The sequence below is a fragment of the Aegilops tauschii genome, chromosome 5 (genome assembly GCF_002575655.3).
Source record: "Aegilops tauschii subsp. strangulata cultivar AL8/78 chromosome 5, Aet v6.0, whole genome shotgun sequence".
NCBI classification, from domain to species: Eukaryota; Viridiplantae; Streptophyta; class Magnoliopsida; order Poales; family Poaceae; genus Aegilops; species Aegilops tauschii.
In genome coordinates, this window is record NC_053039.3 from 101201301 (window position 1) to 101225972 (window position 24672).

The 24672-nt window shown below is 44.1% G+C and overlaps 3 protein-coding genes across 6 annotated transcripts; 2 read left to right on the forward strand and 1 right to left on the reverse strand.

Moving 5' to 3' along the window:
* Window positions 1-2420: 2420 nt before the first annotated feature.
* Window positions 2421-15373, reverse strand: LOC109767954 (probable tRNA N6-adenosine threonylcarbamoyltransferase, mitochondrial). Of its 3 annotated transcripts, none has more exons than XR_002233938.4 (16): window positions 15234-15373; window positions 14718-14802; window positions 14266-14592; window positions 14109-14153; window positions 13907-13981; window positions 13729-13825; window positions 12479-12569; window positions 6565-6614; window positions 5974-6164; window positions 5788-5873; window positions 4851-4929; window positions 4693-4776; window positions 4498-4612; window positions 4118-4222; window positions 3374-3506; window positions 2421-2897 (listed from the first exon to the last, which is right to left on the reverse strand). XR_002233938.4 is itself a non-coding variant. In XM_020326690.4 (16 exons), the coding sequence occupies exons 3-15, from the start codon at window positions 14578-14580 to the stop codon at window positions 3378-3380; spliced, it is 1446 nt and encodes a 481-aa protein (XP_020182279.1). In that variant the 5' UTR covers window positions 14581-14592; window positions 14718-14802; window positions 15234-15373; the 3' UTR covers window positions 2421-2897; window positions 3374-3377. The 3 variants fall into 3 exon arrangements, 2 of the variants coding, with proteins under 2 accessions (XP_020182279.1, XP_020182280.1); XM_020326690.4 differs by having other exon boundaries at window positions 4134-4222; XM_020326691.4 differs by lacking the exon at window positions 15234-15373 and adding an exon at window positions 14944-15096 and having other exon boundaries at window positions 4134-4222.
* Window positions 15374-15677: 304 nt separating this feature from the next.
* LOC109767953 (probable inactive purple acid phosphatase 1) lies at window positions 15678-19658 on the forward strand. Of its 2 annotated transcripts, none has more exons than XM_020326689.4 (13): window positions 15678-15703; window positions 16134-16356; window positions 16435-16526; window positions 16660-16726; window positions 16854-16976; window positions 17086-17178; window positions 17340-17469; window positions 17623-17704; window positions 17792-17924; window positions 18059-18264; window positions 18349-18474; window positions 18569-18878; window positions 19101-19658. In XM_020326689.4, exons 1-13 carry the CDS (start codon window positions 15693-15695, stop codon window positions 19410-19412), a joined length of 1908 nt encoding a protein of 635 aa, XP_020182278.2. In that variant the 5' UTR covers window positions 15678-15692; the 3' UTR covers window positions 19413-19658. The 2 variants fall into 2 exon arrangements, with proteins under 2 accessions (XP_020182278.2, XP_020182277.1); XM_020326688.4 differs by lacking the exon at window positions 15678-15703 and adding an exon at window positions 15974-16093 and having other exon boundaries at window positions 16188-16356.
* A 1888-nt stretch (window positions 19659-21546) lies between these two features.
* On the forward strand, window positions 21547-24469 carry LOC109767958 (uncharacterized). Its single transcript, XM_020326693.3, has 7 exons — window positions 21547-21692; window positions 22154-22273; window positions 22575-22661; window positions 23262-23472; window positions 23546-23750; window positions 23821-24021; window positions 24123-24469. Exons 1-6 carry the CDS (start codon window positions 21553-21555, stop codon window positions 23991-23993), a joined length of 936 nt encoding a protein of 311 aa, XP_020182282.1. The 5' UTR covers window positions 21547-21552; the 3' UTR covers window positions 23994-24021; window positions 24123-24469.
* The last annotated feature ends 203 nt before the right edge of the window (window positions 24470-24672 follow it).

Below are 24672 nucleotides of genomic sequence, written 5' to 3' on the forward strand. Positions count from 1 at the left end.
TGTCCAGCTTGATAGCACATACAGCATTCCCCCCCTTTCTTCCTTCTTCTCATCGCATGCACACTTTCATGTGCAATTAGCACATTGTCAGTAATCAGGCGACCAGGGACAAACGCACTTTGTTCAACACTGATAATATCATCCAAGAACTCTTGGAGACGGTTAGCAATGGCCTTAGAGGCGATCTTATACAAAACCGGACAGAGAGAGATAGGACGATATTGAGTGATACTTTGTGGGAATCGTACCTTGGGGATCAATGTGATAGAAGTGTCATTTATCCCCGATGGTAGTTCTCCCCCATTAAGAAAGTCAAGCACCGCTGGAACAATGTCATCTTTGCGCCAACTCCAGTGGCGCTGAAAAAACCCAGCCGTGAAACCATCCACCCCCGGGGCCTTCGAAGGAGCCATCTGGAAGAGAGCTCGGCGCACCTCCTCCTGTATAAAAGGCTTGCTAAGTGCATCGTTCATAACATGTCACCCGTGGCGGTACAACATCCAACAATTCATCCATCTGATGAAAACCTTGCTAGGTATACAACTGCTCATAAAACTGCTGCACCTCAGCACGATCTTCCTTCAAACTACTCCCTCTGTTTCAAAATAGATGACCTAACTTTGTACTAAAGCTAATACAAAGTTGGATAATCTATTTTAAAACGAAGGGAGTAGTACACACCGATCCGTCACTGCGGACAAGCTTTTCTATCTTATTCATGCGCTTGCTTTCTCGCTACTGTGTAGTGCGTCCGTACTTCTACCTATCCCATTCTACCTGGCCCTTCTTCCCATCAAAAATGTTTTTTTTTGCGGGGACCCCATCAAGAATGTGACGCTTCCTTTGCATCACGCGTTGCTGCTAGGTTGCGCCTTGTTTAAACATGAGGAAAAATCCAGGTCAACAATATGAAAAAAAAATCATGTATTGTACTTGTACTAGAGTTGTGTCAATTAATTTAGATTGGAGGGAGTAATAAATAAAAAAGGCAACCCAGTGCAGTCTATTTTCCCCTCTTTTGATTTTTTTTTTTGGCAAAAGTAAACCCAAAAACAGATGCAGCGGGTATGCATTTCGCTCTCTCAAAAAAGAATAGCAATTAAACCAAAGCGTTGAATATGCAGTTCTCTGAGAATTTTCCAGAACCTCTACCGTGTTGTTTGCTAGTCGCTCTCTGACAACTCAGATAGAAGCGCTCTCTGAAAACACATTTTTAACGAGCTCATCTTTAGTAACCCTAAACATATAAGCAAACGGTGTCTTGTTTTGAACAACAGTCCTGTATAAACAAAAAGCAACCCAATAGACATACAAAAGCACTCTCTGAAAACACATTTTTAGTTGGGCCTGTCTATATCTCTGAACATACAAGCATTCTGCAGTTTAGTACCCTAGAACATGTAAGCAACGGTGTCTTATTTCAAATACAGTCCTGTAAAAAAAGCAAGACACGTAAACACAACGGTGTATTCGCATTGTAGTTCATTCATTGTTGATTGTTTCAGTTGCCTTTTTGGTACAGTATCCACAGGATCATCGCACCGTACCGCACGGGTTGTTTCGCCCCTCCAGTATTGGTGAAATACATTATAAACAATATTGTTTTTTATTCAGTTTCTCTATGATGAAAAGGCAAGTTATACCGTCTTGGAGGAAAAGGTCCCTTCTCAGCTTGAGCTCATATGAGCCCAGTATGAACAGTAAAATCTAAAAAAATGAAAATAAATTTTAAAAATATGATTATTTTTTGTGGTAAACATTGGCAAATGTTTTGAGTGCTTGTAAAATTTCATCTTGAAATGACATTCGTGAAAGTCGTGGCAAAAAAAACATTATCACTCCAAAATGCTTTTCAAAATAGCATTTTTGAAGCATTGATTTTTTCCCCACGACTTCCACGAATGTCACTCCATGATGAATCTTTGCAAGCAACCAAAACAGTTGTCAATGTTTCCCACAAAAAAAAAAAAACAGATTTTTTGATTTTTTTTTTCGGATTTTTCTGCTCATCCGAGCTCATATGAGCTCAAGCTGAGATACTCCGCGTCCAGTCTTGGATTGCTTTTCAACCAACAGGAGTTGCATGCATAATGTTAAACAAATCATCATGTCCAGATTGCTTAGTTGTACCACGTCCACTAGCATGCCTTGCTTTTCAACCAATATGCTGAGTTGAAGAAAACCAATATGCCTTGCTTTTCAAACCAATAAACAATGGAAAAGCAATTTATACTGTATTGGATTGCTTCAAACCAAAACACTCTCAACATATAAGCACTCTCTGGGCATTTTTAGTTACCTGAACATATAAAACACATACGCAGGTGCCTGCTTTCAGTTGCCTACAACATTGACACGGGCATGGTGGTTAGTATTGACTCAAAAACACAGAAACAATATGGCTTTGATTTTCAGTTCTCTTTTGACAAAAAAGCAACGCAATGTGGACGATTTGCCTATAATAGGGTGTGGAAAAAGCACCCAGTCTTGAACAGCTTGCCTATCAAAAAAAAAACAATGAAGAAAAATAGCGCTTCCATCATGAATGATCTGACTCATCAGGACAGCTGAAAAAACAAGTTGACAAGGATGCTGCTGTACTTCCACCCTTTCATGTCTCGCAATGCTCACTTTTTATTTAGAACCTGAGCACTTTCTACAAGAATATTTCTAGCAGAATATGAATCAAGATGCAAGAAGCTTCAGACCGATAGCAGGCAATGCAATCCTGCAGGATCATCAGGTAAGCGTTCTACTCAAACTTCCATGTGCATGTAAGTAGGACTTAACAAGTTGCCCAAGGTTTGGGCGCCTTCTATGTAGACGGTTCTTCTTGTGACATGTTGATATGCAGTTCCTTGTGAGATGTAATTGTATTCTGATCCAGAATATCAACACTGCAACCACAAATAAAAATAATTGAGGGAAACATGCCTCCTCTACATATCCTTTTCATGCACATCATGATGTGGTTCACGTGTCAGAATAATCATATAAAGAATAATACTCCTACATAACAACAAATACTTGTTTACTCTTCAGTTATACAATACTCCTACATAACAACAAATACTCGTTTACTTTCAGTTATACACACATATTACACTAGAAAAGTAATAATTGGTATCCTATAAATACATTAATTTCCACCCACCCATTAATGATTGCAATCATTTAACATGGATGCTCAAATATCAGGTCATGGCGCAGTAAACAACTTGTATATGAACAAATGAACAACTAGTCAGCTCATGCCTTTGCAGCTAATTACTGCCATGAAAAATAAAGGTGAGCTGCGCTACCCAAGTAAAGGTCCCAAAACTGGATGATGTGGAACTCAACGGCAGCAAAGAGCAAGGATCAATGATCTAACCATACTAGTTGTGGAGAGAGCTCTGTGTCATGGATGTAAGTGATGGATGGATCCTGGCCGTTTTCAGTGATCGTGAAACACTTCTTCCTTCTGAATATTCCTCACCAAGTGGCCATCTTGGACGCAAGTCATACTGCAGCAGACAAGAAACTGATCAGGGAGGATACTAGCAGAACAGCCAGAACAAAACCTGTAAGTTCTGCATCAGATCTTAAATACTCAGTGCGAGACACTTATCAGTACAAGACAAGGGCCTGATTCAGAAGTGCCTACGATTCCAATGAAGGAAACTAGAAAGCCGGGTGCTCATACCCTATATTAAATGACCAAGCTTCAACAATCATGCCAAATTCAATTATCTGTTTTTCTAAGAGCTAGTTTGTCAACGCTATTCAAAGTTCCAAACCAAGTTCAAGAATTTGACATATTTAACTCTTCAACCTTTGATGATGATGGAATCACCATTGATTTTATATTTACATTCTTCATTGACATACCAAATCTTTTTTATCCAAGTAACTATTTAGCTTTAAAAAGGAGCTGATCATACATCTGAATTAACAAAACAACCAAATAATAATATTTAAAAACTCAGGGCTTACAATGAAAAACAAAATAATGCAACTATAAATAAATACATAATGGAGCTCCCTATAGTGGAATTTAATCAGTTACTTTGTGCATTTATTTTTTAAGTTACCTTAACTCATCCACTATGCAGTTGATTCTATCAACTGTGCTTACCGCTTGGTTAGGTTACCTGCATATCATCAGGCTCATCAGCGGGAGGTGGATCTTCAAATCTACCGGGAACAAAGTGCTCGATTCCAGTCCAAGCAATCATGACACCTATGCAAATAAAGGAACATAGCATATTGTACTAGTTAAAAAAAGATATCTGATAGTTTATCAAAGTTATGGGAATAACTGAGCAAAGTTGGCAGAAATGATCAGGATAAGTCATTCACATGCTTCAAAATAAAAAGGGAATACAGCCTAGGGTATAGACTGAAAAACAAAGAACTGTGATGAGTTGCATCAAAGTTGATTTTGAATATTATATGCCTTTACTGACAGTGTGATTGAATATTACTATTTACAGCTCATAACAATAAACTCATTACCATTGTCAGTACAAAGACTTGGGGGAGGGGATACGAGCTGTAGGCCATTCTTCTCAGCAATATGATTCAAGCGGGTCCTAACATACTGGTTAGAAGCAACACCACCTGAAACAACCTTTAATAATTGAATCGATTAACCACTGGATGAATTAAGAAAAGTGACTGAATTTAACAGCAACAAGATATCTGCATTACAAAGTTTTTAATTGAAGGTCTCATCTTCAATGCCCATTCAACTGCTCGCTGACATCTATCCTCCAAATGTAGAACAGCAATCCGCTGCACAAGTTAAAATTATCAGAAACTTATTAGAGTCCTCCTGGACAGCGAGTACAATATCCATGATACTAAACCTGAAAAGAGGCAGCAATGTTCGCCCTTAGTTGTCTGTCTTCTTCTGTTGCAGAAGAAATGGGGATATCATCTGTGCACCTACAATGGTGTAAAAACGGCAACACAGTTAATTAATAATCACAGCATAGCGACTCACCGTCGTCACCGACCCTGATTGCAAATTTTTCCTTCACCGATAATTAGTTAAATACAGTAAGGCATCTTGTACCCTCACTCATTTCAAACAAACTGATATATTTGGTTACTTAGCCTACTTCGTCTGTTGTCCCGTTGGAAATGTTCAGTTTATCAGGGCATAATTTATTCAACAAATTAAGGTGTCAAATTGTCACTGCTTGAAAGATGTAAGATGATTCCCATGAAAAAACATTCTATGATGTTTTAAGCATCAGTTGCATCACTCTTCCCACCAGTACCGTTCTTGTGATTTGGTTCACAAGAATGCTACCACATCTGTATGGCATTATTCATACGAAAGGATTTCCAAATTCCAATAATATGTAAACCTTGCTTAGCAAACATTTCCACCGCAGATCATTGTACATTGTGTAATTTGTATGAATGTTCTCTAAAAATTGAACTTTGTGTCTTTGACATTGATACTAAATGGGTAGGCTCTCCAATACAAGTTTCAAGTTACAACCCCTACTACATGAAACAAACAACAAATGGGAGTAAATAAGAATACATGTATACTATTTTATTTTATTTGCAGGGGAATACATGTATACTATTGAGAGTTTCAAATGAAGTTGCGTTTGAAAACCTGAGGTGTAGCATAAAAAAGAATAAATTTCAACGATAAATAAACAAGGAACAAACAGCATGCCAAATGGCAAAATGCAAGGTTGTATGGAAGACAGCCACAGGTGTGTTCATCTTATCATGAAGATGATGAAACAAACAGTGCAACCAAAGGGAATGACAAAGTCATACAGATTTCTGGATTCAATAGCCAATCGAACTGGAGTCTTCAGACCAGCATAAGAGAAATTGCAATCTTTGTGTTGTCGCATCGGAACCTAGAGGTATAATACAAAAAAGGGCAAGTAACATGTCAAACTGAACTAAGATTAAGGGCAGGCAAACACAATTACTGTGAAATTACACCTGCAAACTTACTGTGAAATTAATAGAATTTGGATCACCTTCTAGGGCAAGCTCTTCAAGAGCAGGACCACCACCTTTCTGTATATCAAGACCCAGCCATCTTGCTGACTTGTCATATGCCTCACCAATTGCATCATCTATTGTAGTTCCCAGTTGAACATACTCACCAAGGTTCTGAGCGAGAACAAGAAGATTGTGTCCTCCTGTACATACTAACTAGTTAGCGCAATGTCATAAAAAAATCAACAAACACAATTGTGCCATTGTCAGTATAAAAATTAGTACGTCTGCTAGATTAAGACATCTCTTGCATGAACTTCGGCTGCTATAGTTTTGCATCAAATTATTTTGAATAAGAGATCTATAAGAATAGTGGATGGAAACTTCAATTTGTATGAGTGAAAACATTAATCACATTTCAATCATTGCAGTAAGGCATAAAATCATTGCTGGCTTTGGACTCCTGACAGGCAGGAAAAAAACGAATGCATATCTTCTATGGTACTATTGCTATCGTAATTTACAACTGTAAGCTTCTCTGGAATAAGAGAATTAAGCTAGATCATAGTATAGAATAGACATGGTACTGTAATTAGCGTATACCTGAAATTAGAAGAGCTAAAAATGGGTAATCAAGGTCCTTATTCACTAGCCTGACAAAGATCAAACCACATTAAATACATAATTCAGTGAATGCAATATCATTAGAAGTATGGGAGGCAAGTGTGCTGCTCTTTCTTTATGTTTATAGAGTGAGGCCTTCGCTGCAAATATGAAATATGTTCACCATATTTGAAATAATTAAACGACGAATTTTCACATCATAAGTTCACAACAAGGCATGCTGGAAACAGATATGACACTGAGAAAGAGCTTGCAGACGTAAATACTTTCTTACTCAAAGACAAATTGCAGCTATAGATTTCAATTTAGTTCAATCTTTGGAGGTCGTGTCACTAAAAAATAGTTCAATTTTCAGCTTGCGCTAGACCTAGTTCAATGTCTCGATAAGTCCAGAGCTATTTTAAGGGGAAAACATACTGTAGGACGTACGAGTAGTTTGTATGGCTCAGATGGCTAGGTTCCTTGTGGTGGAACCTGCCCTCCCGGGTTCAAGTCCTAGACTTGACACGGGTGGTCGCATTTTCCTGGTTCTATTCCAGGCTTTCCGGCGATATTCTTTCAGTGGTATGGCGTGCCCATCAATTACAAAGCGTCTGCGGTGAGTTCGTCAATCTCAAGATCTGGCGGCTCAGTCTCTCGGAGGTGCTCATAGGGGTAGGCCGGTAGGGTGTGCGTGTGTGCTTTCATAGGGGTGACTGTGCGTGCATGTATGTGAGCGTCTGCGTCTGTACAGTGTTCCGCAAAAAAAGTAGTTCGCAAAAGCAAATCCACACAAATAAACACTTTGTGGACCTGGTTTTTGAAGTTACATGAAAATGTTAGGAAAATGGAACTTGTATTGCTAGGAGGCCAAAGCCACAATATATAATATAACTCTAACACCCCCCCCCCCCCCCCCTCAAACTCATGGTGGATCCACAACACTGAGTTTGGAGGGGTGAAATCTATGTTGCGCTCTAGTTTGGGCCTTCGTGAAGAAATCCACTAGCTGTAACTCGGAAGGCACATACTGAAGAGCAACAACACGATCCTGCACAGCAGCGCGCACATAATAAGCATCAACACCAATATGCTTGGTAAGCTCATGCTTCATAGGGTCTCGCGCAATACTGATGGCACCTGTATTGTCGGACAAGAGAGTGGTAGGTGTAGTAATAGAAACACCAAAATCCTCCAGTAACCATCGTAACCAAGTCACCTCTGCCGTCAAAAGAGCCATAGCTCTCAACTCGGTCTCTGCACTCGAATGGGAAACTGCAGTCTGTTTCTTCGTCTTCCAGGCAAATAAGAGAACCACCAAGAAAAACACAGTAAGCAGAAAGTGAACGGCGATCGCAAGGATCACTAGCCCAAGTAGCATCTGAATAGGCCTGGAGCTGTAACGAGCTGGTACGGGGAAAAAAGAGACGATGAGAGATCGTGCCACGAAGATATCGTAGAACACAAAGAAGGTGACTGTAGTGAACTGAAGTGGGAGCAGAAACAAACTGACTCAGAATATGGACAGGATAAGAGATATCCGGACGAGTGACAGCAAGATAGACAAGACTTCCAACAAGATGACGGTAACGCGTCGGATCTGACAAGAGCTCACCATCAGAAGCGCGAGGGTAAACATTGAGCTCCATAGGAGTATCAACAGTGCGCTCATCACTAAGAGCCGCACGAGCAAGAAGATCCTGAATATACTTTTCTTGGGAAATAAAGAAAAACCATCAGAGGTGGAGGATACCTAAATCCCGAGAAAGTAACGAAGAGGACCAAGATCAGACATAAGAAACTGCTCACTAAGACGGGCCTTGACAAAGGCAATGTACTCAGAATCGTCGCCAGTGATGATCATGTCATCAACATATAGAAGAAGAGTGCGACCACGAGCAGAAAGATGGACAAATAGCATTGGATCATGAGCACTGGGCGAAAAACCAGCTGAAGTGACCACAGAGGCAAAACGCTCAAACCAAGCACGGGGGGCTTGCTTAAGGCCATAGAGAGAGCGACGAAGACGACAAACCATGCCATCGGGAACCGAATACCCAGGTGGTGGCTGCATATAAACTTCCTCACGCAACTCACCATTAAGAAAGGCATTCTTAACATCAAGCTGAGACACGGACCAGTGGCGAACAGAGGCCACAGCAAGAAGGGTGCGAACAGTGGTCATATGGGCCACAGGAGCAAACATCTCATCGTAATCACGACCATGCTCCTGCTGAAAGCCACGAGCCACAAGACGAGCTTTATAACGCTCAAGAGAACCATCAGAGCGAGTCTTAACCTTATATACCCACTTACAAGTGATGGGACAAACACGGGGAGGAAGAGAAACTAGATCCCACGTGCCGGTGCGCTCAAGGGCAGCAATCTCCTCTGCAATCGCAAACTGCCATTCAGGATGAACAACAGCATCTCGATAAGAAGTCGGCTCAAGAACGGTCGAAAGACCATAGCGAGAAGGAGAATATCGGCCAGGGGGCGGACAAGGCCGAGAACGAAGACCATAAGTCGGCTGAGAGGAGGAAGATGACATACCAGAAGTAGAGGGCACATCGTAGACTCATCCACAACACGTGGACGACGAGTATAATGGAAAGGAAAGGAGGGAAGAGGTGGAATCACTGGAGGTGGAGACGGGGACTGTATCAGTGATGAAGGTGGAGAAGGGGAAGGTATCGGTGATGAAGGTGGAGAAGGGGAAGGCATCGGTGATGAAGGTGGAGAGTCATGCGACGAGGGAAGAGAAGAATCTATAGGAGAAGATGGCGTCGGATCTGCAACTGTGGGACGAGGAGTAGGAATATTAGGCACATAGGGAGGTGTATCAGGAAACGTAAGAAAAGAGATGTCCTCCATGGAAAAGGCCGAGGAGGATGGACGTGGGTAGAAGGGACAAGACTCATCAAAGGTCACATCCCGGGAAATACGCATCCGACGACCAACCGGATCCCAACAACGATAACCCTTATGCTCATCACTGTATCCGAGAAAGACGCACTCAACAGACTGAGCAGTCAGTTTGGTGCGTTCACGAGGGGCAAGCAAAACATAGCAAACACAACCAAACAAACGAAGCGCCGAATAATTAGGAGAACGACCAGAAAGACGCTCGAGAGGAATACCACCATGTAGAGCAGCAAGTGGCTGAATGTTGATGAGATAGGTGAAAGTGGTAATAGCCTCGGCCCAGAAGTGAGGCGGAAGAGAGGCAACAATCATCATCGCACGCGCCGTCTCAAGAAGGTGACGATGCTTGCGCTCAGCCACACCATTTTGAGCATGAGCACCAGGGCAAGAGAACTGAGCGAGAGTACCCTACTCAGCAAGGAATCCTCGCAGCGCATGGGAGATATACTCACCGGCTGAATCTGCGCGAAAAACACGAATAGGAGTGGAAAACTGGGTATGAACCATGGCAGCAAACTTTTTATATATAGATAAGACCTCACTACGAGAAGACATGAAGTAGATCCAAGTGTAGCGAGAAAAATCATCTATAAAGATAATATAGTAGCGATGACCCCCTTTTGAAGCAAAAGGAGCCGGACCCCAAACATCAGAGTGAACAAGATCAAAAGGGCGCTCGGACACAGACTCACTGTGAGGATAGGGTAGCTGAATCTGCTTACCAAGCCTGCAACCTAAACAATCCAATGAAGCGTTACCGGAGACAGACCCCAAAACACCACGATGAACCAAAGAGGAGAGACGAGAACCACATAAATGGCCAAGACGATGATGCCACTGTTGAAAAGAGCTGGTAGATGCAGCAACAGGGGCTGCGAGACTGGCGACGGTGGCAGCTGAGGGAAGACGAAGCCAGTCAAGCTCCCAGAGACCATCAGAGCGTCGAGGGCCAGCACCAAGCAGAGCGCCCGTTCGACGATCCTGAACAAAACAAGAATCAAAGTCGAGAATGACCCTACAACTAGAGTCAACAATCTGACCACCAGATATGAGTTGCATGATAAGTCGAGGAACGTGAGCGGCGGAGGGAACATGAAATGAAGAAGTACTAAGAGTGCCTCGACTAGCTACAGGGAGGGGAGTGCCATCAGCCGTAAGAACACGAACGGGAGACTCGACAGGTTGAACGGATGTCAAAGTGGATGAATCATAAGTCATATGAAAAGATGCTCCAGTATCAAGAATCCATGGGGATGTACCTGAATATGTGGAAGGTGGTTTCTCAGGGCTAGAAGAGTCAATCACAGAAACTGCAGAACCTGTCGGTGAAGAATCCCAAGCAGCAAGCAGGCACCGCAGCTGTGCAATCTCATGCGCAGACAGGGACACGGTGGAAGATGTCGAGGTAGAGACACCTGCTGACGATGAGCAATCAACGCCACACGTGGAAGTCACGTGTAGAGTCGACTAAGAGTAGCGAGTCGACGTAGAGCGGTCACCACCCCGTGCGAAGCCATGAGAGGAGTCGCCGTAGAGCGGACACCGCCGCGCATAGAAGGCGCGAGAGGAGTCGATGTAGAGCGGTCACCGCCGTGCGTGGAAGCATCGAGGCGAGTCAATGTAGAGCGGTAATCACCGCGCGCGGAAGCCACGAGAGGAGTCGTCGTACAGCGGTCACCGCCGCGCGCGGAAGCCGCGAGAGGAGTCGGTGTAGAGCAGTCATCGCCGCGCGTGGAAGCCGCGAGAGGAGTCGGTGTAGAGCGGTCATCGTCGCGCGCAGAAGCCGCAAGAGGAGTCGACGTAGAGCAGTCACCGCCATGTGCGGAAGCCGCGAGAGGAGTCGACGAATAGCGACCAAGACAGCCTGCTGAAGACACCATAGGGGACAATGCCATAGACGGATGAACACCAAGCACCAAGCGACGGCGCATGTGCGAGACAGGATCAATATAGGGAACACCGTCGAAAGTCTGTGGGCAGTGACGGAGATGCAGACCCGACAGAGACTTCATAGCAGTTTTTTTTTAACAACAGCAGCGGAACTCTGAAGGCAACAGCCGAAAGCCTCCTGGAGTGAACAGCTGAAAGAACACAGGCCTATCAGCCGAGTAGCACGGCGGCCCACCAGCAGCCGAAGCAAGCAGAATAGCACGGCCGTGGATCACGCGAGCCCGACACAGTCAACGCACACGGGCTGCACCAAGTGGAGCACGGGAACCGGCAGAGATCTTGAGCGGATGCGGACGGCAGCCTGGGCAGGATCCGGTGGCCGGTGGCCGAAACTTGGACGAGAGCCAGCGATCTCCAAGCAAGGCGGCCCACGATCTGGACGCCCACGGTAATCAATAGTGGCCGGCGCGAATCGACTTCTGGCGGCTTGAGCAGAAGAGTTGCTGAAGACGAGATCCGATAGGTGGCGGTCTCGATTGAGGCAAGCAGTGTAATCTCCACGGCCGGCAGCACGAACGAGGAGTGGACGGGCAGATCGGCGGGCGCTGCACAGGCGGAATGGAGCTGGAGCGAGCCGGCTGATGGAGCAGCAGTCAAGTCTGGATCGGATCCAGTAGACAGCGGCTGGATCGATCGAGGCAAGCAGTGTGGCTGGAGATGGGACACAGCCGCACAGGCAGAGCGAAGAAAAGCAAAACCACGGCCGGCAGGAAAGAGAGCAACGGCGGCGGCCAGACTAGAGATTGGATCAGATGGAGCACGAGTTGCACATGGAAAAAAACCCTTACAGCTCTAATACCATGTTAGGAAAATGGAACTTGTATTACTAGGAGGCCAAAGCCACAATATATACATGTACAAGAGAATGCCAAAAGGCTAGAATGTAAAAGGCCAAAGGCCATCATCAATATAACTCTAACAGAAAACACCTTGTGTCCTCGAACCAAAAACAAATCCTATATAGCTTATTCGATGTGATGTTGAACTCATCAAAAAAATTGTGCGTCACTTAAAGAGATGTCAGAAGTTAAATGATTACCTGGAAACTAATGCATGTGCCTCCATATGGTGAACTCCAACAATAGGCAAGCCAAATACTTTTGCTATTTTCCGAGCTTTGTGAACACCAACTGCAATTTGACAGGTCATTACACTCACATACAAAAAAACAGAAAAAGGTGAACTAATTTACAAGCTTTAACCAAAGTCTTGCACTCCCATAAACAATAGAACAAATAATAAAATGGTTTGTCTCTAGGTTCAAGAGTGTCCCAAATAAAATAGAAGATACAGTGGTCCACTTAGCATGGTTCAAAAGAAAAAAACATGACCAATTCTGATTGAGTGGGTAAGTAAACTGTATATGTAACACTCCCTCCGTTCGAAAAAGCTTGTCCCTCAAATGGATGTATCTAGCACTAACTTGGTGCTAAATACATCCATTTGAGGGACAAGCTTTTCCGGACGGAGGGAGTATTGAAGAAGTCCATTTTTCGTAGAAATGCTTTTAGAAACTAAAGTTAGGGGTTTTCCAGAATATTTATGAACGTTATGCATTTTTAAATTTTCTAAAATATTTATGATAAGTAAGGGGTTTGCTGGCTGCCCTGTCACATCTGTGAAACCACAGCCCAGTCACTGTCAAAACAACTTGCAGTGTCGCAAGGGATCAAATCTAGATGGTTTTGACATATTTGAGGGACAAACTTGTCAAGTATAGAGTTGACAAACCAGAATTTAAAAAGTTGTCGGACTAAAAATGTACCTTTTTCCTATCTAATATGCCAGTTCAGCACCCGAGCATTCAAACAGTTACTATGGACCGACTTTGCAGATGACTGTCTACATGTAATTAGGAATTACTAAAAAAGCTAAAGGGCCGACAGGCTGGTGATGAAAATGCAGCACACCTAAAACGTTTTTGCTTAAGTACCACACAAAGAAAGAAAATGAAGATCGCATGTGAAAGATTAAGCGTAAGTCGGCCCTTGTACTGACAGCGTAATGCATATATAACATGCAAGCAGCAAAAATTGACTTTCGAATCGTTACTGTCGCACACACTAGCAGTTCTTTAAGTGAATAGCAAGATTCTTTAGTCTGACTAACTTTAACCCAGTTGGACCACTGTCACCATACCTAAAACCTCATTGATAAAAGAATCCGATGTGCAAGCTTACAGATTACAATTATGTTTTGCGTGGATAAAAGTTGGATTTGGTAACTGATGAACAGACATCTCCTTAAACATCAGTAATTCATCAAGATCGGAATAGCAAAAACAGGAACCTCTAAGGCATAGACTAAGTCCTGGTCCAATGGTCACGGCCACAGCAGAAAGATCACTCTCGGACACATTTGCGTCATCGAGTGCTTTCTGAACAACCTGCAAGACAAGGACATAGAAGACAGTTAAAACAAACATATTAGAATTAAAAGTCATCCATCTTCTTAAAGGAATATGAACCTGATCAATTGCAAGAGCATGAGCTTCTTCAGCCATCTTAGGAGCGACACCACCCCATTTCACAAGCAAATCTGACTTCCAAACACACAACAGTACGATTAGCAACATTTAAAGGATACAACATTTGCCCAAAAAATCCTGATCTCAACAGAATTAGACATGAAACATCTGGAGAAATGCGAACTGAAATGCATTTCCTTACTTGGGAAGCAATCGCTTGGCTAAGGATCTCTCCATCGCCTCTAACCTGCAACAAACCAAAGCATCATAGAGCCAGGACCTAAGCATAAAACCTGGAAGGTTTGACCACAAATAGAAGCGACTGGAAAGGAAATGGTGCAGCGAATGACCATGCATACCACGGCTGCGGCAGTGTCGTCGCAACTGGTCTCGATGCCGAGCATGAGGAGATCCCGGCGGGTGGGGATAGCTGCACAGGCCATGGTGACGAGGGCGCGGGGAGTAGGAGAGGTTGATGGGGAAGAAGCTGACGCGAGGAGGCTGCGGAAAAGCGAATGGTGATAGCGGAAGGGTTTTGGTGGGGTTCGGAGGAGGAAGGCGGCGGCACGTGAAACTGGCGGCAATAAGGTCGGGAGAAGGGTGGACGCCATTTTTCCAGGCGGCGTTCCGGCAGGTGACCCAGCAGCCTCAGCTGGGAGCACAATCAAATGCATGAACCATGCTCACTGTCCATAAACATAAAAAATATCTCTCACAATTCATATACATACAAAACATTTCATACTCACTGTCCAACAATCAACAAATAGAACCAAACAACAGCAATGGGGTTCCTGTGTGCCTGTTATACCTCTGATTTTTGAGGGAGAGAAAGGGGGCTGCTAGCTTGTTATCTTGGCCGGCTTGGTGCCACCAGGAGAATCGCTCGGTGCTAGCTGCAGAGAGGAAGAGAGGGCGGGGGTCAGAGCCCGGCGCAGAGAAGTACAGAGGAGAGCCCTACTCCACGCCCAGTGTCTAAAACTGATATTCAATTCCGATCCAATGGCAACCCCCGGCCATAGCATAAGCCAACTGACCCCCGCGCTGGAGTTCGCCGCGGTCTGCCTCATTCACGGCCTGCCCGTCGCCGTCCCGGACCCAACCCTCACCGCACCGGCCTTCCGCCTCGCCATCTGCCAGTTCGCCTCCCGGCTCCCGCGCACCCCCCATCCCTCACCGTCCACTGACTGTCTCACTCCCCTCCCGCCCACCACCATCCCCTCGACGCGCGCCACCGCCGCTCACCTATCGCGACCCACCGGCCGCCGCCGTACCGTAGAGATAGAGAAAAGATTACAGAGGGAGGGAGAGAGGAGAGGGGCTGCACCTCGACGCGCGCCGCCGCTGCCTTCTCTGTCGGGGGGTGAGGATTGGGTAGCTTTCTGTTCCTGTGGGGAGGGTGAGAAAAGAAAAAGAAAAACGTTTCGCACCTCGGGAGGTGACTGGCCCGGGCGAGCTGGCCGTGGGCGGCCCAACCCAACAGCCAGCCGCTCGCTGCCACCGTCCTCCAGGCCGGCGTGTTCGCGTGCTCCGTCCGTCGGCGCCGCGCTCGCAGGCCAGGCCGAACAGAACGGTGTCGGGTCTGGAACATGAGCGGCGCGCGGGAGTACGCGCGAACGATGACCGTGGTGACTGTTCCCCTCCTCCGTCGCCCACCACCTGTTCGACCAAGGTCCATGCTGTGCTATGGATGCTTCTTGGCACATGTTCATGCGCTCCATGGCTGCGAACAACCGCTGTCCAAGACTGTGAGAGTGCCACGTCCACGCCACGGTTCTTGCTCTCAATGTTTGCCTGGTAATTTGATCAAGAAGCATTTATCTCTAATACAATTAATCTTTACCGATTGATCTTTTCTCCACGTCTGTCCAGTTAATCTTTATCAATACTACTCCCTCTATAAAGAAATATAAGAGTGTTTAGATCACTACTGACACGGACATCCCTAGTAAAGGGAGGAGAAAAAATGCTGACACTGACAGAGTCAGTCAACTATTACGGTCTTTCTTGACGCCATTTTTCTATGCCATTATGTTTTCTTGGGAGCATCGAATAGTATCCTATGTCTACACGCCCACCTCAATGATTGGCTATATATTTGTCCATCCCTTCATCCAATCCTGCACACTTGGTCACTCGACGCAGTTGCACTGTGCACGCATATCATTAAGTTGCTGTCTTTCCTTGGTACTCCTTTTCCTTCTCCTGAAATGGTTCGAAATTGCAGGTCTTATGCTTCCTTCTGTACTTCTTGGAGTGCTGTCTTACCTGGGAGTTTCAGGCTTCTGGAGGAGATGAGGCTGTGGTTGGTGGTCATATGGTTGTTCGTTTGTGCGGCGGCTCTTCCGGGCGGCGAGCAGCCGCTGTCGAGGATCGCAATCGAGAATACGACCCTCGCCATCGATGACTCCGTACATATAAAGGCGTCCCCATTGGTTCTTGGGCTCAAGGTTAGTATGCCCCAGTTCTCACCACTCTTGTCTAGCTTGCTCAACAGTTGCACAGTGATGTGATGCCATCCTCTGCAGGGTGAGAACAGCGAGTGGGTAGAGGTAGAGTTCTTCCATCCAAATCCCTCTGATGACGACTGGATTGGCGTGTTTTCTCCTGCAAATTTCAGGTAACAATATCGGTATATCTGCACGGAGGCAGATCTATTGTGACATGAATTCAATCCACCTAGTCATTCTTTGATGCACCAATAAGATCTTACGTATTATTTGATTTGTTGTTTCTTTTTTGAAAAAAAATAGTGGTGCGATCTGCGATCCTGAAAATGAGTGGCAACAACCTCCGGTGCTATGCACAGCACCTATCAAGGTTGGCATTATTTTTCCTGTTCAATTGGGCTAATTGAGCTTCAGATATATAGTTCTATGCCAGGATTCAGACTCCGGGACACTTTCATTTCGGACATTAACCTTTCTCTTTCCTATCTTCATTGCAGTACCAATTTGCAAAGTTCAAGAATGATGGATATAATAGGTCTGGGAAGGGAAACTTGAAGCTTCAATTGATCAACCAGAGGGAAGACTTCTCTTTTGCACTATTCTCCGGTGGTCTGTTGAAGGCAAGGCTATACTTTGTTACCTCAACTTCTCTGCATAATAACAACTCTGCTCTAACAAAAAATATACTTGTCATATTCCTGAGACTGAAAATGTCCACTCCTGTAACAGCCCAAGCTCATTGCTGTCTCAAACATGGTCACCTTTGCAAACCCAAAGGCACCTGTCTACCCACGTTTGGCACAAGGGAAGTCTTGGGATGAAGTAAGCTTACCTATAAATTCACCATTGAGAGGACCGTTTTAAATTGTGTGTCTTTTTCACAAGAATATGCATCGTATTATTCTTCTCAATTCAGCATTGAACTAGCTATACAATAGTACTGTCTTCAGTTGTCTAAGGTAACTGTACTAGTACTATTGTAGATGACAATCACCTGGACAAGTGGATACAATATAAAAGAAGCAGTTCCTTTTGTTGAATGGGGTGCAAAAGGCGGGCCTCGGTTTCTTTCCCCAGCCGGAACATTATCATTCAACAGAAATAGCATGTGCGGTATGTCACTATTTGCCTATTCTTCTTAAGAGATGAGACGATCGTAGTTCAGAATTTACACCGTCAACATAACTGAGAATCTGCTCATAGGTTTTCTTAGATCATTTGTTTTTGTTTTGAATCAAACACCTGACTTCTAATCTGCACATGTAGGAGCACCTGCTCGAACGGTTGGTTGGCGCCATCCAGGTTACATTCATACTAGTTTCTTGAAGGATCTGTGGCCAGACTCCAAGTGTGTTGTCTATCTTGTCTCTTTAACCTGTTTTGAAATTGTGATGCATCCAGCTACTAAGAAATGGTTACTTAATTTTTTTTTCAGGTATACCTACAGGCTTGGCCATAGGTTACCAAATGGTACCCAGGTCTGGAGCAAGATATATAGCTTTAAAGCATCACCTTATCCTGGACAGGATTCCTTGCAACAAATTGTCATATTTGGAGATATGGGAAAGGTATGTTATGTTACCTGTCCATCTTGGTTTTATTTCATATTTTTCTTGTAACAACTAGACATTTTCCAGTTACGGTGATTCTCTTTCTGAATCAGAATTACAGTGATTTTTTGTGCTCGCATTTTTTCCTTCAGGCAGAGGCAGATGGTTCCAATGAGTTCAATGACTTCCAACCTGGCTCACTGAACACTACTAACCAGATCATTAGAGACCTAAAAAACATTGACATGGTGCTTCACATTGGGGACATTTGCTACGCCAATGGCTACTTGTCTCAGTGGGATCAGTTCACCTCACAGATTGAACCAATTGCATCGACTGTACCATACATGATTGGCAGGTTAGTTTAGTATATCATTTCAGAACTTCCTCTGGTATCAAAATGTGTTACTGTTTCATAAATACAAGAAGGGCATTTCTGCAGTGGTAACCATGAAAGAGACTGGCCCGGGACTGGATCTTTCTATGGAAATCTTGACTCAGGTGGAGAATGTGGTGTTCCTGCGCAAACTGTATTCTATACTCCTGCTGAGAACCGTGCAAAATTCTGGTAAATGCTGTGACTCAGTGAGGCCATAACTCGTCCTTTTAAGATATACAGTACAATCCTTGAAATTTACTGACAGACAGCTATCCTTCTTCAGGTATGCGACAGATTATGGCATGTTCAGGTTCTGCATTGCTAACACAGAAGAAGACTGGAGGCCAGGGACCGAGCAGTACAAGTTCATTGAGCAATGCCTGTCGTCCGTCGACAGGCAGAAGCAGCCCTGGCTCATCTTTCTGGCCCACCGTGTTCTTGGGTACTCATCCTGCACTTACTATGAGACAGAGGGCACATTCGAGGAACCGATGGGACGAGAAGCGCTGCAGGAGCTCTGGCAGAAGTACAAGGTTGATCTCGCCTTCTACGGTCATGTCCATAACTATGAAAGGACATGTCCAGTCTATCAGGTATGTACCTGGTTAGCATTTGCACCAGACTGAAGTTTTCTGTAGAATATTGCATTTGCACTTGCTTCAGATGACAAGTCCCAGTAAGTACTATTGCTAGTATTGCTACTGTAAATATTATGGTTTACAGGCATAAAACTTACATATCTTGTTACAATATATTTTTAGGAGATAGTCTGTTACAATCTTATATGTCCTGTTACAATCTTTCATTGGTTGCAGAGCCAATGCGTCGTTGATGCATCGGATCATTACAGTGGCCCGTTCAAGGCAACAACACATGTGGTTGTTGGTGGTGCTGGCGCTAGCATTGCAGATTCAGCATTCACCACATCAAATATCCAGTGGAGTCACTTCAGGGATTTCGACTTCGGGTTCGTCAAGCTCACGGCCTTCAACCAGTCATCCTTGCTGTTTGAGTACAAGAAAAGCCACGACGGCAACGTGTATGATCATTTCACAATCTCACGGGATTACAGAGATGTCCTGGCTTGCTCCATCGACAACTGCCCAAGGACTACGCTGGCTTCCTGAAGCCCCAACACTTTCAAACGGGGAATCAGTTGATCTGCTAATGGTTGCCGGTTTGTGTGTGGCCCAATACAATTGTCTAAGATATTTACGTATCTTAGAAACTTGTATTGGCTACCTGAAACTCCAGTACATTCAGACGGGGGAATCAGTCGATGTGCTACTGGTTACTGGTGTGTATGTGGCCCAATACAAGTCTGTAAGATATTTAAATATTCCAGTTCTCTATACGAAATAAATTAAAATAAACGGTTCTTAAGGGTTTTTTTTTTTGGAACGAAGACGCTAGACGCGTCCGGCTTTAAATTAATAAAGCCCTCAGGCACCAGATACAACCCAGAAAAGCAGAAAACAAGTTCAGTCCAAGACGACGACGAAAACAGAACAAAGGTTCCACGCGAAGGCAACATTACACCAACCAAATCATCCAACGCAGAAGACCTATCTAACATGAAACATCCACCAAAGGCTCCAAAAGCATCATCGAGTCGTCGTGTTTTGTCTAGCCATCACCTGGATATTCTTGATGCGCGCCAAGGCCTCCGACATGCGCTCAGCATCGCGCTCCTTCCCCAGCGGAGTCCACGTCTGTAAGAAAAGGTGACATTTGAAGATCACATCCGCAGGGTGGTTAGGAAAATTTTTCTCAATCGTAATTTTATTGCGCGTCGTCCAAATAGCCCATAGTAGCGCCCCTACGCAACGCCAAGCGATTCTACTACTGGTCCCTCTCGTGGTTTTAAGGATGGCAATCAAGTCGTTCCCCGAGGCTGGGTTCCAGTTCGAGTGGAAGGCTTCCCTAACTGCACTCCACGCGAACCTGGCTAGGTGGCATCTAAAAAAGACGTGGTTAGCATCTTCACCTAGACCGCACACAGTGCAGGTACCGTCAGCCGGACCGTTACGTTTTGCCACATTATCAGACGTGGGCAGCCTATTCCTGAGCATTTGCCACATGAAGATTTTAATTTTCAAGGGCAGACCTGCCTTCCACAACCCCCTAGCTATATCAAGCGTTGTCCCTTCAGTAAGCTTGCACAACCCCCTAGCTATTTTACGGTTCTTAAGTTTCAGTTCTGGATTTCCAACCTTCAAAATTCTAATTCGATATTTTGAGTTTTTAAGTTTCAAAACGCGGATGCTGAACTCAAAAATTTAAATTTGTAGAACTTACATTTTCAAGTTTACATAATATAATACCATAATTTAAAAAAAATAAAGATCGAGTCATCAATTTTTAAAATATATAAAATTTGGCACAAAATAGTAAGGGGACCAGAAAATAAGTATTCTTTGTTCGTCACGTTGTTTTTCAGAAAACCACCTGATGTTTCTGGTAATCAACCGCAGGTCAGTTTTAAGTCAGAATTCCTCTTTTGCCGGGACCCCTGATAATTAGGTTAATCAACCCGCAGTAAATATCAAATGCTTTTAAAAAAATCATATCTTTTAAATGCTAACTCTAAATTTAACATGTCATATATGAAATTTGATAGAAAAATACGTAGAATCTGAATATGATGTTATTTTACCTGTTAACCATTTTAAACATTATATGTAGGGTGCAATCTTAATCAATAACGCATGATCCGTCCTTATTCCGTGCATGTGCCATTCCGGATTGAAAATGGGCACCTTAGCAAAATCAAAATTGGAGACGAAAGAAACCATCTATAACCACGATTGTTCGCCTCGCCAAAACCTCACAGAAAAAAGTTGATTTCTTATCCTATGCCGAGATAGACGTCTTAGGATTGACAACATCCAAACGCGTTGTGATTGTGTGAGCACTGAGGCCATCGTTGGCAAGAGTGGGAAGGAGGATATGTGGTAACACAAATGGGATATCATGTGTTGAAAGGAAAGATGCGATAATTTATTTTTAGAAAGTTATAGGGGCTTCCAGAAGAAAGAAGAGTGCTATAAGTTCTGCGGAGGCACGATTTTTTCAGAAGAATTCTGCGGAGGCACGTAGTCGAAGGTAAAAGAACACCCATCAAAGCCCAGCCCAAATTGAGGGAGAGACCGACTACGTATCATTTTCGGCCATATGGGTGCCCTCACGCGGGAGAGACCCACCCCACGCGGCCACGCCACTCTTTCTCGTAGGCCCACCCCACCCCACCCCCACCCCGACCTCGCGATGGCCGGCGACGGCGATCCCGACACATACCTGAAGCGCACCCAGGCGGAGATCCTCCGTCTCGAGCACAAGCGCGCGTGCATTGACCAAGAGGCCCACAGTCCCGCCGGCTCTCCAGCACTCTCTTCGCCTGAAACTGGGTAAGATCACCCGCACCTCCCTGCCATTGCTTATCGCCGTTGAAGAAATAACCTTTTTTAGGCGCAAAGACACCAATTTCGTCGAGAACTGCAAACGCAACCGCTATGAGTAGTAGTTCAGTTAACAGCGAGATAGCACGCTCAAGCCTGAAGCTTAAGTGTGCCCATGGAAGGTACAGTCCCAGTCCCAGGGACGTGCCTAATCAAAACAAGTATACTTGTTGGTGAGGTGAGCAGTAGTAATATTGGGGATACTAGTATGGATCTGTCTAAGTTTGACGCCCTGACGCTGAATGACACGCCTCATACGCTTGAATCAGCCGACATGTATGCCCATCTTCAGTTTGCCCTTCCTTTATAAATTAACACTGTATTTCGTATGCTGAAATGATGGGCACTTGTTATAACCCATATGGCCGGACTGACCACAATAGTCACTGACACAGTACCATTTTGACTAGGGTTGAGGAGCACGCCGGCAAGGTGAGCAGCAGTGAGCCTGGGTGTACAAGCATGGATCTGGCTAATTTTGAGACCCTGACGCTGAACGACACACCTCACACACTTGAATCAGCTGACAGGTGTTTCCATCTTTATTTTGTCCTTATTTTTATTAGTTTGCTTTGTTCAAATGTTGGGAAATTGTTATGACACCGTGCGTGCGTGCGTGCTCGCGTGTGTTGTTTCCATAAGACTTCCGAGACTCCAATTCAGTAGTAAATAGAAGTTGACTAATGTGTGTGTGTGTTCTAAACATGCTCCATTAAATGTATATCTCATGGTTAAGATTGATTATAGATTTATTTGTTTCCATAAGACTTCCGAGCCTCCACAGCCATAGTAGAAGTTGACTAAAGCATGGATGTAAATTGTTTGACCTAGGGTGGCAATGCATGCTGACGCAGTCGATGGTGCCGTTCTTGATTCCACACTTGCGGAGCCACCAGCGCACGAGAAACAAAAACCAAGGTAAGCACTCCCCAAACATGTTTTAAATGATGTATACAGATTTTCAGAAAGCACTCAATAGCTTTATGTATTGGGGCTATGAATTGTCTTTCATAGGTCATAATGGAAAGTAGCTAGTTGCTATGCCTAGTGAACCCCACGTCATCTATATTTCTAGAACCAGGTTTTAGTATCACACCCATACCGAGGTACTGTAATCAATGGTGCATAGTGAATAAAGCAAGGTTCATTACAGCTTAAAACAAGTTCAATTAAGCTGAGAATCTGTTTATCACAACTTGTCCCTTGTTGTATCATTACATGAACTTCGTCCTACATCTATGTATCGGACCCTGGGATCAAGATTATATAAATCTAGCTGTAGACAATCATATGAAAAGCCTCACTCGATGCAACTGAGTTGGAGTGTCATCGCTTGGCATAGCATGATAAATCCCGAGCTCTTACCGCATGAGTCACTCGATGGAGCTGAGCTTGAGCGTTATTGCTTTGCCTTAAACGGGATCAGAGAAACGTCTAAATAATTACCCGTAGCAAAGAGTGGGTCTTACACTAGTTATTAACCTTTTTTGTTGACTGTACTCTGATGTTTCTATCTAGGCGGGAGATACCACGAAAATATTGGCCACCCAAGTATGAAGGTGATATAAAATTTGCAGAAGAACAAGCTCGAAAACAAGCTGAATCAATTCAAGAACGAGGACATTATATTTCTTCTAAGGAAGAACTTGCTCAAAATGGGAATAGATGGATGACCGAGGAGGCGATGGTGGCTTTCAGAAGATACATCGAGAGTGAAGATGATCTTAAGGTTCCCATGTTTGTTGTAAATCTTTAATTGTTTGGACTGTAGAGACCTATCACTAACACTTCTTTCATCTTAGGGAGTTGAGTATGAATTTGATGAACTTCTCCATCAATGTTTTAATGTGGAGCATTATTTAAAGACATGTCATCACTTCACCTTTACTGTCAAGATAAAGAAGCATGGCTCAGCCGATTGGACATCGGTGATGTACTTCGCTGAGGTCCGCGGAATATTTATGATAAAGGATTATTTCTGTTATCCTTTGGACCCGGATGAAAATGGTATGAGAAATTTCACCTTGTGAATTCCAGTGATCTAACAAGATTCTAATCTTGTGGCTTATTTTGTTAGGTCAATGTTATGTATGTCAGAACCAAGGAATGCATGAGTTAAGGCACCCATCGGTAGGGATATTTGGCTGCGGCAAGGAAGATGCATCATTTCCCTACTATTGTGAGGAAAGTGACTCTGATGAATATCATCCAAAAATGGAATGGAGTGAATCTGATGATGATATGAGTTGATGTCATTGTCCATCATTCTTGTAGGAGTGTAAGTTAACTTTAGCTCTTCTATTCTCATATCCTCTAGATCTGTTGACTCAAGTCAAGTTGCTAGTTGATTTGACAATCGCAGTGTATAATCGACTACAGGCATCTGAAAAATGGTCACTTGCTGCACAGCAATGGCTTATCAGGGTTCACCCCTAGCTCCAGCAGTATCATCCATGGCTGGCTGGGACCTTTTTTATTTTTGGGTTCTATTTAGAGAGACTGGCTGGACATGGGATGTGCTATTATGTATTGTTGGTTATAATGCCACACTGGTGTTTGCTCTGATGCAACTGGTTTGTTTAAGTTCTTGGGTTCGCACCTGGTGAAATGTAAGTTTGCATGTACTTTTTTTTGAGTTGGTGTTTTCATGTACCTGGAACTGATGAAGTACATCATCTGACTCAAACACCTGAATTGTGTTGTCCTTTTGTGATGATTTCTCTTTATCTGAAGTTGGTGATGCACTTGAACTGAAAGATATGTTGCTAGTAACGGTATCGATGTGGTGCCACCTGAAATATTTCCTTATTTTCAAGATCTGGCTAGCTTAATCTGTGCTAGTGCCTGCACAGGACCTTCCAGGGCGTGAAGCAGCGACAATATAAGAGGGGAAACGCTTTAATCCCACCGACTGATTTAAGCGCAGCAA

Excerpts from the sequence above, each read along its gene's own strand:
- LOC109767954 (XM_020326690.4), bottom strand. The coding sequence starts at position 14,580 with ATGCATTTGATTGTGCTCCCAGCTGAGGCTGCTGGGTCACCTGCCGGA. Across the intron at positions 13,826-13,906 it reads ATGCTCTTGCAATTGATCAG|GTTGTTCAGAAAGCACTCGA; the intron begins GTTCATATTCCT and ends CTTGTCTTGCAG. Across the intron at positions 6,165-6,564 it reads TTTAGCTCTTCTAATTTCAG|GAGGACACAATCTTCTTGTT; the intron begins GTATACGCTAAT and ends TAGTATGTACAG.
- LOC109767953 (XM_020326689.4), top strand. Across the intron at positions 16,727-16,853 it reads TATGCACAGCACCTATCAAG|TACCAATTTGCAAAGTTCAA; the intron begins GTTGGCATTATT and ends TCTTCATTGCAG. Across the intron at positions 18,475-18,568 it reads GAGAACCGTGCAAAATTCTG|GTATGCGACAGATTATGGCA; the intron begins GTAAATGCTGTG and ends ATCCTTCTTCAG.
- LOC109767958 (XM_020326693.3), top strand. The coding sequence starts at position 21,553 with ATGGCCGGCGACGGCGATCCCGACACATACCTGAAGCGCACCCAGGCG. Across the intron at positions 22,274-22,574 it reads ACACTTGAATCAGCTGACAG|GGTGGCAATGCATGCTGACG; the intron begins GTGTTTCCATCT and ends TGTTTGACCTAG. Across the intron at positions 23,473-23,545 it reads AGAGTGAAGATGATCTTAAG|GGAGTTGAGTATGAATTTGA; the intron begins GTTCCCATGTTT and ends CTTTCATCTTAG.